The sequence below is a fragment of the Diadema antillarum genome, unplaced genomic scaffold (assembly GCF_040938485.1).
Source record: "Diadema antillarum isolate AM-2024a unplaced genomic scaffold, OU_Dant_1.0 seq00001942_RagTag, whole genome shotgun sequence".
NCBI classification, from domain to species: Eukaryota; Metazoa; Echinodermata; class Echinoidea; order Diadematoida; family Diadematidae; genus Diadema; species Diadema antillarum.
Window position 1 is genome coordinate 95,581 of NW_027272602.1, and position 15,988 is coordinate 111,568.

Here is a 15,988-nt window from a genome sequence, read left to right on the forward strand (position 1 = left end):
TATGTTTACACAGGTTTTCATTTCCTTCCTTCCTTTCTTTCTTTCTTTCTTTCTTTCTTTCTTTCCTTCTTTCTTTCTTTCTTTCTTTCTTTCTTTCTTTCTTTCTTTCTTTCTTTCTTTTTGTCCGCCTGTCTTTCCTTTTCTCTGCCTTCTTTTGTTTTTCAATGTACATGTATAAGAATTCACAAATATACGTAGGCTACTGTTTCTTACAAAAATACATAAAGTATCATAAAAACTTATAAGCTCTGCTTATTAAGAGGTTGTTCCTGCCAACCACCGACCTTGCCCGACATTACAAGAACTAATCCATGGAAGACAGAATCTAAAACGATGTAATGAGCATTTTTTTAATAAAATCAGACGCTTTGAACAGGCGGGATTAGGCCGTCGGGAAAGTTTGCATTCATCTGGATAACTCAGTGAACTTTCAAGTCTATGCAATATAAAACAGGCGCCAGCCTCCAGACATTATTTAACCAGGGCTCATCACTGGCGCTCGTCCGGGGCCACCAAAACTTGATGTCGGGCCACCAAATTTCCAAAAAGGTTATCTTTTGGTGGCCCAATCGGGCTACTGCTAGGATTTGGATCGAAATGGAAGGATTATTGTTCCTTATGTGTTTGGGTCCACCAAAGTGTGAAATTTAAAGATATTAGTGGCTGCAAACTACAAGCCCTGCTCTTTACCAGTCCCCTTTATCGGAATCGGAATTTTCAATAAAAAGAAAAATGTGACAGCATTTAGTCTCTTAGTACCAGTGCTGTATACTGACTTTGCGTAATTTCAGCTGTATGTGTATTAAAAACATGCATACACAAAATGAACGGGCCACCAGAGAGAGAGAAAAAAAAAAATAGTGTCGAGCCCCGCCTTGTAGATGTAGAGAAGGATAAACAAAAACATAAACAAATAAACAAATAAAAACAGATAGAGTGATCAGTGAAACGAATGTGATTTGTACAGTTCGTTTTCAACCATTTCCACTTCGGCCGAGCGGGTGCTGTCTCTTCCGTTACAACCCCAACGCTGCTGGCCCGGTCGCTCACTCGGGTCGCGGTCTACGCTGTCGGGGTGAAGTTCCAGCCTCCAGTCCGGAGCCTTGCGCACGCTAGCGTACAGTTGGCTGGCTCGTGGTGGCGGGGACCTTCTACCATTTGATGTTGGTGCAGTCTGACTAGCATCTCCTTTTAATTAAGAAACAAAACAAAGACAGGATTGAGCACAAGACAAAATAATTATTAAGGATGAAAATCTTTAAAAAAAAAAATGTAGATAAATGACGAATGTGATGGTATGATTGTGTATTCATAGTCTGAACAGGTTATTATTTTGTTTTGAATACCGGCACTTCGAAACTGTTTTAACCTTATTTCATATTGGGCATACAAGATGATCTAGATAAGGGAAAATACGTGGTATGGAGGTAAATTCATCTGCATCATTAACCTTACGTGACAAAATGATGACTAATAGATAAAAGAAAGAATTTGCTACGAAGAAGAAGAAGAAGAAGAAGAAGAAGAAGGAGAGGAGCGAGGAGGATTAGGAAATGCTGTGGGAAGAAAGGAAATAGGATATCAAAGAGATTAATTCCATGAAGAGAGAAAGGTGAAATGAAATGGAAGAAACAGAATAAGACGATGACGCTTGTTATTAAAAAAAAAGATGGAAGAAAAGGAGGTGGAGAAAAAATAAGAGCAGACAACGAAGGAGTAAAACTAATGTATAGAGACCAAGGCATGTATTCATATCCTAATGCTGCTACTATTATACCATAATAACTTTCGATTACGGCTGGTTTTTATTGCCACTCGAGCTCATTAACTTTTACCAAAAAGACTCATCAATTTACTTACGAACGTATATTAAGTAAGGGAAACAATAAAACGTACCCTGGAGATCAGGTAGATACAGAGAGGAAAAGCAGATAGATAATGTATAGATAGAGAAAAGGAGAGAGACAGAGGGGGAGGGGAGAGGGGAGAGGGAGGGAGAGGGAGAGAGAGATCAAAGGGCGGAAGCATATTTCATAACTGACTATAGTTGCCCGCGGGAAGTGCCTCTATCCCGTCCGTAACTGATACCTACCCGGTGACGTGTTTGCGTCATTTATGTGAAACCAGTTGGCGTAGGCGTTTCTGATGACACGGAATGGTGATCCCATATTGGAAAAATCCGACAAGGAAGTGACTTCTCCTCTTAGCTTCGCAGCCCTAAGAAAGATCACAATGGCATGAATAGAGTCGCAAGTATCTCTTACCAAGTAATGTATATACAACTGATCCCCTATGAGAACCTGCAAATATGTACATATAACATTTCTTCTGTGAATATTGTAAATTTATACGTAATACATTGTAATCTATATCATTGAAAGGACTGGCCTCGACTAGCCTGCATGCTATTGCCGGTTCTTTTTTGCCAAAACTGCACTTCAACTATTGACTGTTGTTACTACGTTGACGATGTTTGTTTGGTAAATAAGTTTCATTTCATTTTATTTCATTTCAGAGTGGACAAGACTGCAATATTTCAGTTGCTTTCAATTTCTATAACAACAACGATAATGATGATGATGATGATGATAATTATAATAATGATGATGATGATAATAATAGTAATTATAATGATAATAATAATAGTAATAATAATCATAATAATGATAATAATAATAATAATTATTATTATTATTATTATCATCATCATTATCATTTATATCATTATCATAATTGTTATTTTCATTATTGTTATTATTATTATTATTATTATTATTATACGTGCCATATATTTTTTATTTTCCAATATTTTGCTATAATTTACTTGGATACTCCCACACTCACCTACACAGAAAGACATCGAAATTCACCTCTCTCTAGACTGAGCATGTTGCTGAGTTTCAGCAACATGTTTCTATGCAATGTGTTTTGTTCATTGTCCCAGTAACACTGAAATATACAAATTATGCTAACTCAAGGAGAAGATGCATTCCAATGTCTTTTTAAATTAAAAAAATAAATCATATTAGTAATTTTGTGGTAATTTACGATAGTAACATGGAAAGAATCTTGATGTAGGAGGATTTTTTGTTTCATTGTGGGGGGACGTATAATATCCAAATAATCCAAGTAGAAATAGTAAAAAACTATATATATATTATAGAATAAATGACACGTATCTAGATATTCACTTGGCTGCATAAGTGATCAGTGAGGGTGTCATAAACTAATTCAAGTCTACATGCATTTTGCATTGCATATAGGTCCTGTAGCGGCAAAAGCTACGAAGGCTGGCTAATTAATCGAGCACCTGGCAGACAAAGTTATCAAAATAAACAGTGTACTGTTATCATTCCATCGTCGTCTGTTCTCCTGGATGGTGGGATTTCTTACCTATATCTACGATGTACAGCTAGCAGGACGATGATGAAGATGATGACGGTAAGGAAGAGACTTGTCGCAATGATGGCCGAAGACTCGGCACCTCCCTTCCGTCCTGGCAATATTGGTAAGATGACAGAAGATATGACCAAGAGTAATCGTTTACGACATTTAACTTTCTCGATGTCATACAACCATCTCGCCATGCCAATATCATTGTATGCTGTAACGTTGCGAAGGGTTTAGAGAGAGGAGTCCTTTTTATTCAAATTCATGAAATTCTTTCGTCGAGTTGTTTTTATTGCAACTGATTAAGATATTGCTCTATACATCGATATAAATAAGCACTGAATTGATCAGTGTTTTAGTAGTATAGCCATGATGACAAAAGATGTCATGGGCATACCTATCATACTCGGGCAGGATTCGAACCTACGACCTCCCGATCTCCGGACGGTTGTCTTATCCAGTGGCGGATCCAGGCGGGGGCTCACCGGGCGAGCCCCCCCCCCCCTTTAATTTTTGTTAAAACATAAGAAATAAAAAAAAATGGGGAGGGGCAGCGCCTGTAGTTGTAAAGGCGCCCCACTTTTACAGAATTCCTGGATTTGCCCTTGTTATCCACTAGACAGCCCGACAGCCAGTGCAGGTTCTTATCTTTGTAGTTGCAGCAGGTACTAGTAGTGGGTGGTAATTATGTATCTGTAATCCTAGTTTCACATTCGTCTTTTTCGTCATTTTCCAACAAAGTCTACTCAATTTAGGTCTTTGTCAGACATTTTCGTCATTTACAATTCAATGCATCCGTCACACTCGCTGCACACATAAAAACAAGTTTTATCTTTCAGCGATTATTTTTGTCAATTTTTCTTTTAAATTCCTGTATCTTTTTTTGTATGATATCTTGATTATCTCGTTTTTCCTGCATCCGTGTAATTTCCCATATTTAGGTGCCAAATTTCCTGATTTTATTGCATCTTGTGTGAAACAAACCACATATGTAAAATTGTCACTGATCATTTTTTTTTCATTTCATTTCATTTATTGTTTCTGCATGGTGTAATCAATCAATGAATCACATTCGAAAACACAGACATTGATTCATCATTAATCATGGCTAACTCTGCAAATGAAATGCAAGGATATCATCGTGAAGGAAACCAGAGATATGATAAAAGGAAAAATAAAATGAAAACACCATCATGACCATACAGGAGGATCCCCATTGAGTATTCAAAGCCGAGCTTTATAATACAATGTATTATTTGGGGCCTCATTGAATACGCAAAGAAATAAAGTTTGAACAAACGATCGACTTACTTATACTACGGTAAACAAAGTATTTCACACAACAAACCATTACTGATCTAGTACGCAGGTGATGTTCAGAAAAAAAAGAGAAAGGGACAGCTATAAGGGAAGATAATGAGAAGACAAGAGAGAAAGAGATAGAAAGACTCCTCGTTCACTGTACAATACACATTGTTTAGTACGATACACTATAGGCCTACACGTGCCTGGAAATCGTGGATCACTGTTTTCGTTTGTGTGACAGTACACGTTTGCTTCTGTGTGTACTCTGATTAGGGTGTGTTTGTTTATGTGCTTGTCATCATGTGTGTGTGTGTGTGTGTGTGTGTGTGTGTGTGTGTGAATGTTACTCCTAAATGTGGAAAAAGTGAACTGTTACAGGAAAAATGGAATAACCAAAGAAATCACAACAGAAAGATTATGTGAAGAATTTAAAGGACAATTGACGAAACTGATCGCTATAGAAGCATTGAAAAGACAGAAATGCATTTGCTGTTGTGTGTGCAGTGAGTGTGACGGACGAATTTGGAAGTGTCAATGACCAGAATGTGTGACAATAATTGTTCAATTGAATAGACTTTGTTCGAAAATGATCGACAAAATACGAATTTGAAAAATAAGATTCCACGGCATGCTATTCCACATTCTCGAATGAGATTGAACTACAAACTTGTTGAATTGAATGACAAATGTTTGAAAATGACAGGGAAACCCCAAGTACTGTTATATTGGAAAATACGTTATTTACGATTCAAATGCACTTGGAAAATGCAATCAAAACAGGGAGTCGCCAAGCATTTTGACGAGCTCTAACCGCAGTATCAAGAAAATAGCATGTTTTCCACTACTAGTATTTGCACAGCGAAGGGGGAAACGAAGGAACGGAATTTTTAACTTAGGCGCACGTGTATTACCTTGTTATTTGATTTGATTTGATTTGATTTGATTTATTGGTTCCTGCATTGATTGTAAATGCACATGATTATGTAACATTTTGTCGGTATCATACATAAATATCATGACAAGCTGTTCACAAAGTAATTTCTCGTCTCCATTGGCTAGAAAACGTAAATAATAATGAATGATACAGAAGGGAACAGTTTAAGTGTAGCTTGTTAATGTCTGCGGTCCCTTTTTATGGGAAAAATAAAAAAGAATATCCCCAGGATAGAAGAAAGGAAAAAAAAAAGGATAGGAGAAGTTTGTTCGCTTTTACGTAGTAGGTTTACACAAAGTTATATCACCTGGATCACTGATCAGCCAGTCATAATTATTTCGTCAGCCATGTGGAGATGAACAGCTTTGTAAGCCAGGTCATGCATGGTGGGTAATATGGGGCCCATTATACATGAAAGGGATGGTACAGTATTGGTGGAGATGATTATTGGGCTTTTAACTTTTTTTGCGATACAAAAAAAAAAACACTTATGAAATAGTACAAAGCATATCATTATAAGATGAATTCAAAGTTTATTCGGTGAAAAATCGGGTTTGGAATGGCTGAATCATCCAAAAAACAAAGTAAAACAAAGCGATATCAATAAAAAGTGGGTCCCACATTTTATTAGGATCGCTCTGTTTTGGATATCTCAGCCATTTTCAAAACCAATTTTCATCAAATAAACGTTGAATTCCTCGTGGAATTACATGCTGTTTCATATTACATAAGAAGTTTCTCATTAACTCGCCAAGAAATGTTTACTTAGGAACCCGAGTTAGGTCTCAATCAAAACAATACGTTCCCTTTAAAGTCTTGCACGTGTACGAGAGATTTTTCGCTCTTAAGACACATGGGTTATGGGAGACCTCATGTAAGGGTTTTTTCTTCTCTACATAGCTGCATGTATACGTATGAGCGACTTTGGCCCTTCTGAGATTTGTATAAAGACATGAATCATGTGATGACTTCATGAAACGGACCTATGGTAACGTAAACGATTTTAAGGGTGGCGATATTTCCACGAAGGAATTTCATGTACAGTACACTTACAATGAAATATCAGTAATGTCTCTGATATCTAAAGAGCTATTACGTGCTTTTTATTGCTTTTTCAACAGAGTACAATGTGGACTTCAAATATCACAGGGAAGAAAGTTACAAAATAGATCCGGTGTGTCTGACAGATATCACATGAGCCCTCACCATTTTAGGATCATGCAAATGAAATTTGTCAGATTGTCCTGAAGGAATAGAGTGTAATAACTACCAGGTGTTACAAAAACATTTCCCACTTTGGATCCTTGATAGTTCAAAAACTATACATCAGATAACACTGGCAATCATATGAGCAATAGCTGAATAGTGTTCAATTTTGGTGGAGGTAATTTTGAAATGAAAGCATGATTAAGTTTCATTAAATTAAACATTGATTTTTAGTTAGGTTTCAGATTTTGCTCTATTTTCAACCCTATGTACAAAACTGCAACTTTGCACACAAGTCAATTGGTGTGTATGGGATTGTGTAGCTGACACCCAGACAATGATCCCGGACAATGACCAGGAGTGGAATGTCCCATTATTTATTCATGAGGAATTCCACGTTCACAGCTAGTCTTTATTCATTCTGAAATGTGGTGTAAGCAAGCACATGGAAACATGTGCTGACTTTTTTCATGTGCATGCATTTCATCCTTTGCCATGAATTCAGAATAGCAGTGCGCAGGGCGATCCGTCATGAATAATTGATAAAGCATTCATGTGCCTTAGAGCAGAGCTCTGAACAGGTGGTATCCATGTCCATTGTTCAGGGTCATTGTAAGTACACACTCACATACACATCATTGGTTCCTGTATAAAGTTCAGGTTTTGTACAGAGGGTTAAAGTTTGATAAAATCTGTAACCTAACTTTGAAACTATTCATGGATTTCGTGAAACTGCTATAGGTTTTCATATTCAAATCACCTCTAACTGACTAAATTGTACACTACTCAGCTGTTTCTCATATCTGTGACAGTTTTATCTGATATACAGTTTTCGAACTATTAAGCATTAAAAGAAGGGATTTTTGTGACATCTAGTGACTCAAGTATAAGACCCCGTTTACAGTGCGGGGCTGGGCCGAGCCGCGGCCGAGCCCAGCCTCAATTGCGAGGCCGGGCTCCGCAATTTTGTCCGTTTACACTGCCGGGCTCGGCCGCGCTTTTGATTCAAACCTTTCAATATTTTGTCTTAGTGGCGCTCTGCTTGTAAACAAAGGCAATTTGGTATTGTCTGGTTTTCAGACCCTTTGCCAACTGAATTCCGTGTCGACGAAATCACCGTTTGGGCAAAGGCCTTTTCCGAAGGAAAAAATCCTCTACAGGACAAAACCACCTTAAACTATATTAGTTTTCGATGTTGAGGGGGTTAATATCCTGAACAACGAAATAGTACAGGCAGAGGCTTTGGAAGCCAGACTAAAATTGGCCGCGCATTTGGCCGAGTTTACGTTTACACTGAGAAAAGGCCGGACTCGGCCGCGGCCGAGTCGGGCCTGAGACCACGTCCAGAGCGTGGCCAAATGCGAGGCCAATTTTGGCCTCGCATTTGGCCTTTTGCGTGTAAACACTGAAGCGGGGCTGTAAACGGGGTCTACGTCCTTGTTTAACTGAAATAGTGAGGGGGGGGGAAGGAAAATGGCTACTGATCGTTATGTAAGCGAAACAGTTATAACGAGTAAGTTTCACCAAAAAAAAAGTAATCTCTTTTTATCTTGAGTGTTATCAATATAAGTTCATACAAAATAATACAGGTTATGCAGAATTATAGAAGTATAAAACACAAAGGAAGGGAAATTCCTTACTTAATGCAAACAATCATAACACAGTGCTTATATAGCGCATATCACCACCGTAGTGTCTCTATGTGCTCTAAGGGAGGGGGATGAAAATAGAAAGAGGAAAATGTAGTGTACAATGTATGTACCATAGATGCAAAACCAAACTTATTCATAATACTTTTTAAACAGAAACGTCTTGAGAGCAGTTTTAAACTTTAACACTGTGGGAGCTTCTTTTATATAGAAACATGGAACAGCGTTCCACAGTGTGGGAGGAGCATGAGTTAAAGATCGCTCACCATAAAACTTTTGTTGTGATAGCAGGACATTGGAGAAGATTTTTTTGAGTTGATTTTAGATTACGAGGGGGGCATACCTTACCAAGAACTTACTGATATATTCTCTCGTCATTGAATGCCGGCACTGATAAGTCAGTAACAGTATCTTAAAAACTATACTTGACTGGTCAGGGAGCCAATGTATCTGCTTCAAAATGTGAGAATTCTTCTTCGTGAGGGTGATCAATCTTGCAGCTGCATTATGAACTGTCTGGAGTTTATGTAGCTGTGAGTCTTAGATATTATACAACAAACTGTTACAGTAGTCTAAATGACATATAACAAAATCCTGAACACGCATTTTAGTGGTCTTTGCATCCAAAAGCTGACGAACTTTTCCAAGTCTATATAAAGCGAAGGATGCCGATTTACATTTCTCTGAAACAATTTGTAGTACGCTCTTTAATAGCGTATCACCAGCTAACAGCGGGAATACCAATCAGAGATGTGCAATTATAATACGTTGTACTGAATCCACAAGTGCTGCTAACTTTTCAGCCAGGGAAAACGGAGCCCCATTTCCTCGGCTAAGGCGTGGTTGTATGGTCTATAAAAATCGTGCAATTTGTTCAGGACATCTTCTGAGATGTTCGGATGAGGTCGCCCTTTTCCTGGTTGCATACATCGGAAATCTGGCCTTTCCGTCATGTTGGCGCAGAAGAAACCGCGTTCTGCGTCCTGGATAAAATGTGAGCGCCTGTAAAATGTTGGTAAACCCAAGAAGCGCTCAATATCTCGCATGATAGGAAACGGATCCTCTGTAAAGGAATTCCCGTCAATGAAATGAAACTGTTTGCGCAGATAGACACTTTGATTGAGCACAGACCGGATAGTCTCAATGTATTTGCCCAGCCTAATAATAGTTTTTTCACTTTCAAGTTGGTGGGTATCTGGGTTGAAAACTGTCCTCTCAAACGTATTCCGGAATATCTCGCCTTTGAACATGTGTTCAAATGGCCTACTGGTATTCGTTGGTGCCCCTGAACGTGCGAGAATGTGTATGAAGTCCGAAACTGCTCGTTGTACAGGGTCTCGAAGAATGATGAGGAACTTGGCGTCTTCGGGTAGTACAGGTTTCAGGGCGAAGAAGATCGTTCTGGAGCCTGTCAGGAACCCGACGCTTCTCGTCATGGAGAGTTGAAATTGACTAGAGAAAGGCATCTTACTCACCCATTTGTTGACGGACGCATTATCGACATCATCGGCTGGAAATTTCAGTTCGTTAGATATGGAGATCGCTGGATGGAGGTCGAGGAATTGGATGAGTGTTCCCGTGCCGCATTTCTTGTAGCCAACTACCATAGCACCTGGGATCCTACGTTTGCATTGCCTCGCAGCCCGGAGTGCTTTCGGCAGCGGTCGCTTTAAGGAAGGTTCGTATATGTAGCACTGCTTAATGTCGGCTGCTCTTGATGGAGTGTTATTCCTTCCGGCGCTGCTTGAACTCTGAATGCTGTGTTCTTGCAGGCGTTGAGAAATCGAAGTGAACTTGATCAGGTCATGCTCATCACGATCTCCGTTGACGATAGGGGGCCTTAGCAGCACTGTATCAAGGACGCTTTCGGATGTGCGCAAGTATGAGTAAGTAAGAAGGGTGAAGATAGCCATACACAAGATGACGATGATAGGAAACTGACATCCACCCTTCCTGGAAAAGGTTGACATGATCGAGCTACCAAAAAGACACACGTCACAGTGTAAAAACGGAAATACGCTACCCCGTTGAGTGTCCCAAAATATGTCTACTAATCTACTCGATCAGCATGAGTTTGATAAGTCAGTAAAGTATCAGGTATGATAACGCGCCTCGTTGGCAAGTGTTTTTTCGCTCGGAGCTATAAGCGTTTCCGAAGGCTCACGTTAATAACGTCTCAAAACATAATGATAACGTGTTTAACCCCGTTCCTCCTGCAATTCTCCGAGAGCTTCTATGCCCCTTTAGCTGGCCATACGCTGTATGCTATCCTTTTTGACTGTCGATAAAGAACACAACACAGAAGATGGTAATCCGGCCGCCTGTGCGAAAGCAGAGAAGCAGCGGCCAGCTTACTTTATTCACTTTCCGCAGTCAATATCGATCGGGCATGAGTGGCGTAGTGCCACAATATGACCGGTTTACCCCCCCCCCCCCACACACACACACACACTTTTCTTTCATTAGCATTGAGGATGACGCTCACATTTAAGTTTTTCTTTAGAACTCAATAGAGTGGGATTATTACAAAGAACGGGATAGGTTACCAGTCTCGTCCAGCAAGACAACAACACATAGCCCAGGGTTTTGGCATACTTCATACAGATGTGCTTAACTGTGTAGGATGCAAAGTCTTTTGTGTTTGTGTATGCAAGTGAGTATAAGAGTGTTCAGAGTTGAGAGAGGGAATGTGAGAGTGGGTAGATGCAGGGCTTCTCCCTGAAGGATGTGAGGCCGAGGAATTGCAACAAACTTCTCTGTATGGGTGTGCATTGACCTAATGTAGAAGGATATTCATCGTATTGATAATTAATGCATGCACCTGTGCATCTCAAAAGCGCCACAAAGACATTTTCAACATGCGTCATTGCTTTGATCCCATGATCGTCACCGCCAGCTGCAAGCCGGGAGATTTAAAAAGACGGAATTTCGAGAAATCTAGAATATGGTATGCGCAGAGGAAAATAACTCACAAAAATCAAGTAAAATGAATGTGCAGTTGCGGTGTATGTTAGGAAATCATGCCTCAAACAATTTCGCTTGGGAGAAGCAGGCAGTTTTTTTTTTTAAACAGAAAGCTACCATTTTACCAGAATGATTGTCATTTGTGATATCAATATTTCACTTTTCCGCAGCTTATTCCAGCTCGAGCAAAAAGGGATGGTAATGGTCGAGAACAGGTATATCTCGCCATTTGGCAAGGTCTTACGCGTGTTCGAAAATGTGCGGATCAGCAATTATCCATCTTTTGACACAAAGTTGTCATGTTCTCAGTTTTGCTGCTCCTCATCATCTGTATTTATTTAAAGATATTTCCATTTGAAAAAAAGGCACATCAGCGAAACAAGACTGAAATGAGGGAAATGATTCATTTGTTAGTGACGATACATGATCAACACAATCGTTATTGTCAAGACTCCTGAATGTACTCATTAAGATGCACATAATCAGGAGGTGGTGCGTGATGATGGGATCAAAGAAAGACCTCCGTTCATAGTCCATGTGTAGTAGGTCCATGGTGTGTGTTACAGGGAATTTGAAGGCACTGAGAGCTGAGGCACACGCTCAAACTTGCAGAGCATTGCAGGCAGTGTGATTTTTGGCGGCACAGGAGAAGTAGTTTTTGTATATCCAATATCAAAGTGGAAGAAAGCTTTGATTGCTGATATTATTTGAGTAAAAGTATCCCTTTTGGAAGATTGAAAGAGTTGATCTTCCTTTGAAATTAGAACACAATTATTTCACATAATGAATATTAAGTCTCCGTATTGATATGATGTTGGTAACGTAAGGAGACATTTGTTATACAGTGCACTCCCGTTATAACGAAATGCTCGGGACCGGCAGTTTTCTTTCGTTATAACGAAATTTTCGTTATAACTGAACAAATGCCATATATATAACGAAAACAAGGAAACCACGTATATATATCATATTCTGTTTGCTAAATACTCATCATACACTGCACAGCTATGTGAAATGTGATTGGATAACTGTATTACAATAATAAACGCAAGTTCCCCTCAGAAACTGTGCGTGACACAAGGAGCGAACACACAGTGGTGTGAAGCGTTTACCCGTGCAGAGACACAATAAATGCTTGTTCCGCTACGTATTTTCGAAAGCAATTCGCATTTCGTTATTACGGAGCACATTTCTTTGTTTTTCTTTGTCTGTGGCGCTCGGAAAAGACTTCGTTATAACGGAAATTTCGCTATAACCGTGTTCGTTATAAGCGAATTTTGTACCATAGACTTTAATGGGGATAATTTTGGGACCAGATTTACTTCGTTACAACGAAATTTCGTTATAACCGTGTTCGTTGTAACGGGAGTGCACTGTAGTCTGAGAATGAGGCTATGCTATGCAGATATCGACAACGAAAGCTCAAATCTTTCCACTGAAGTAATTTTTCAACTTATTGTGATCGTAATACTCACATGGAACATGAATTTTGGTCCTGAATGCAGACACAATATACTGTAGTGTACTCGTACTTGAGTCTATAAGATGACGGTGTATACGGGAACCCAGTTTTACCAGGTTTCCGTAAGGAATGGGTTAAATTGACCCATAAAGACCTGAACCCAGTGACGTAAATGTTCAAATGCATAGGTGACTTATTGGCGCCACTAAGAAGATCAACAGGATGACGAACAGTGTCTCTCATAGGCACCCATCTGGCTACATGAGTGTGTGGAGGCGACAACCTGTTCCCATGGGTAGGTTAAACAAACCTCAAAACACAGCACCACTGTCAGACCGGGTAGGAGCGGAGTACAAAAATGTATGTCATGTACACAACATAATTATGAAAGAGGACTCTCAAACAGCAAAAACCTTGGATGGAATCTGGACTCACTGTTTCGATTCTGAGAACGGTTTTACGTCCGATCCTGAACGCTTCATCGGCTCGCCTGATTGGGTAGAGGGAAAACGTCGTTGCTGATCAGCGTTTGTTTGTTTGTTTGTTTGATTTAGTTCCATGATTATTATTATTATTATCATCATCTCATGAATATTAGGTTGCAATAGCTGGTTTTCCATGGGGTCCAGTAGGATGTTAGTCTGGAACACCACTATGATCACCGGGTTAAGCACCCTGCTCTTTACGATGAATGGATGATGTTGGATCTTTTACGTCCTTGAGTTGTGATTCTCTCACACACGGGACCTCCATTTTACTTCCTATCCAAAAGACAGAGTGTTTTGCCCCTTACAAGAGAAGATGATGATTACACAGAACATTTCTCACTGGGATTCGGGAATTGAATACCGGGTCCTTTGGATCATGAGGCAGACGCGCTTCCGACTAAGCTAAATCACCGCCCTTACCGACGTTATTGCTCGGAATCGGTCGTCGAGGCATTGTCCGTACTATAGACCTCTCCGAATGAGACGAGTTGATGAAACGTCCATGATTGGACGAGAAACCGTTCTCGAATTTAAAGCTGCAGCAGCAGGTCCAGATGCGACGATGTCTACTTTGTACCGTGCTATTTATAGATAAATTGTTCAATTTCATATTAACATTTCACAACTTTCTGTAACGACGCTAAAGATGATTTTCCATCTTTACGTAAGGTAGTAAATGTTTGGTATATAAAGATAATTAATTATAGAATTCTCTAGACGTCGCTGATCAGTGTTTTAGTAGTGACCATCATGACAAAAGAAATCACGGGTACACATAGGCTTACTCGAGTGGGATTTCGAACCTACGGCCTCCTGATCAGGGACGGGTGCCTTATCCAATGGCGGATCCAGGTGGGAGCTCACCGGGCGCGACCCTTTAATTTTTATTAAAACAAAAGAAATAAAAAAAGGGGGGGGGGGGCTTTCGCCTGTTGTAAAGGTGCCCTCCTGTCATTGAATTCCTGGATCCGCCCCTGATATCCAATAGCCCACCGAGCTCCCCCCCCCCCCTCCCCCCACAGCCAGGGCTGGTCTACTCCTTGTAGTTGCAGCAGTTACTATGTATGTGGAATCCTAGTTTCATATTCGTCTTTTGTCCATCATTTTCCAACAAAGTCTACTCAATTTAGTCTTTTGTCAGACATTTTCATCATTTGCAATTCAAATTCGTCCGTCACACTCGCCGCACACAACAGCAAAAGCAATTTTTATCTTTCAGCGATCATTTTCGTCAAATTTTCCTGCAATTATTCATCTCTTATATTGTCTGTTGTGATGTTGGTTATTTCATTTTTCCTGCAACCGTTCACTTTCCCACATTTAGAAGTAACATACACACACGTTTACCCCATCCCCACACACCTACATAAGATGCAATAACGTAAAATCAGTAAAATAAAAGAGCTCAAATCCAAATTTCCTGATTTTATGTTATTGCATCTTATGTATGAAGCAAAGTACATTCAACATGGAAATAGAAAAAATATAATATCTTTTTTTTTTTTGCTTTACGTCAAAGCTGGCTTCAACTCTATTCACGTAAAATTGTCATTGAAAATTTTTTTTCATTGCATTTCATTTATTGTTTCTGCATGGTACAATAAATCAATGAATCACACCGAAAACATAGGCATTGATTCATCATTAATCATGGCCGACTTTACACATGAAATGCAAGGAACTCATAGCGAGGGAACACACAGGTATGATAAAAGGAAAAATAAAATAAAAAAACCTGCGTGACCATACAGGAGGATTCCCAGTATTCAAAGCCGAGCTTAACATTTGGGGCCTCATTAAAATACGCAAAGAAATAAAGTTTTCACAAACGATCATTTCACACAGCAAAACATTAATGATCTAGTACGCATGTGATGTTAAGAAAAAAGAGAAAACCATAGCTATAGATAACGGAAGATATTGAGATTGAACAAGAGAGAAAAAATAGAAAGACTCCTCGTTCACTGTACACAAGGGAGTTTTCGCTACACGATGAGAAGACGCGAATACGAGAATACATGTACGCGGAAGCAATCAGCTGAGACAGTCCAAACTGTGGCTCCAAACCACCCCCCCCCCCTCTGTGTCCCTTCCCCTAACCTTAGTACACTTTTCAGCTTTACAAAAAATTCTAAATAATTCTGAGTGCACAAGACTTAGGATTTATATTAAAACTAGAAATGTCGCTATGGCGACTGGTATGCCTCCGCCATAATGCATGATTCTCCTAATAGGTCTAAATAGTACATGCGGACAATGTGTGATTACATTTTCACAAAATTGGCAAAATGTTAAATTGACAAGTTTGTCACAAATGTGTTGAATGCTCACCTTCCTTGACCTAGGTTTAATTGGATGAATAGAAGAGCATGTATTTGGGATTTACAGACTTTAACTCGACTTTGACCCATTCATACATGTATGCATGGAGTAATTTTCAAAGTATGGAGAAAAAGTGCAATTTCTGTATTGAATAGTAAATTGTTACCATTTTCATCTGGCCTTTGACCCTAAAATTCATAAGATAATCACTGTCAGGCAGAAGATGCATAGATATGTGGTAACTTGAGCCACTTTCGAGATATGGAGG

The 15,988-nt window shown here is 39.5% G+C and overlaps 1 protein-coding gene across 1 annotated transcript in view; it reads right to left on the minus strand.

Annotated features, from left to right (window-relative positions):
• Window positions 1-607: 607 nt before the first annotated feature.
• LOC139713292 (uncharacterized) overlaps window positions 608-15,988 on the minus strand; it is a 79,721-nt gene continuing 64,340 nt past the window's right edge. The window contains exons 6-8 of the mRNA XM_071625035.1: window positions 3,394-3,496; window positions 2,093-2,217; window positions 608-1,188 (exon numbers count right to left, since the gene is read on the minus strand). Coding sequence (XP_071481136.1) covers window positions 941-1,188; window positions 2,093-2,217; window positions 3,394-3,496 — 476 coding nt within the window. The 3' untranslated portion in view covers window positions 608-940. The remainder of the gene's footprint in view (window positions 1,189-2,092; window positions 2,218-3,393; window positions 3,497-15,988) is intronic.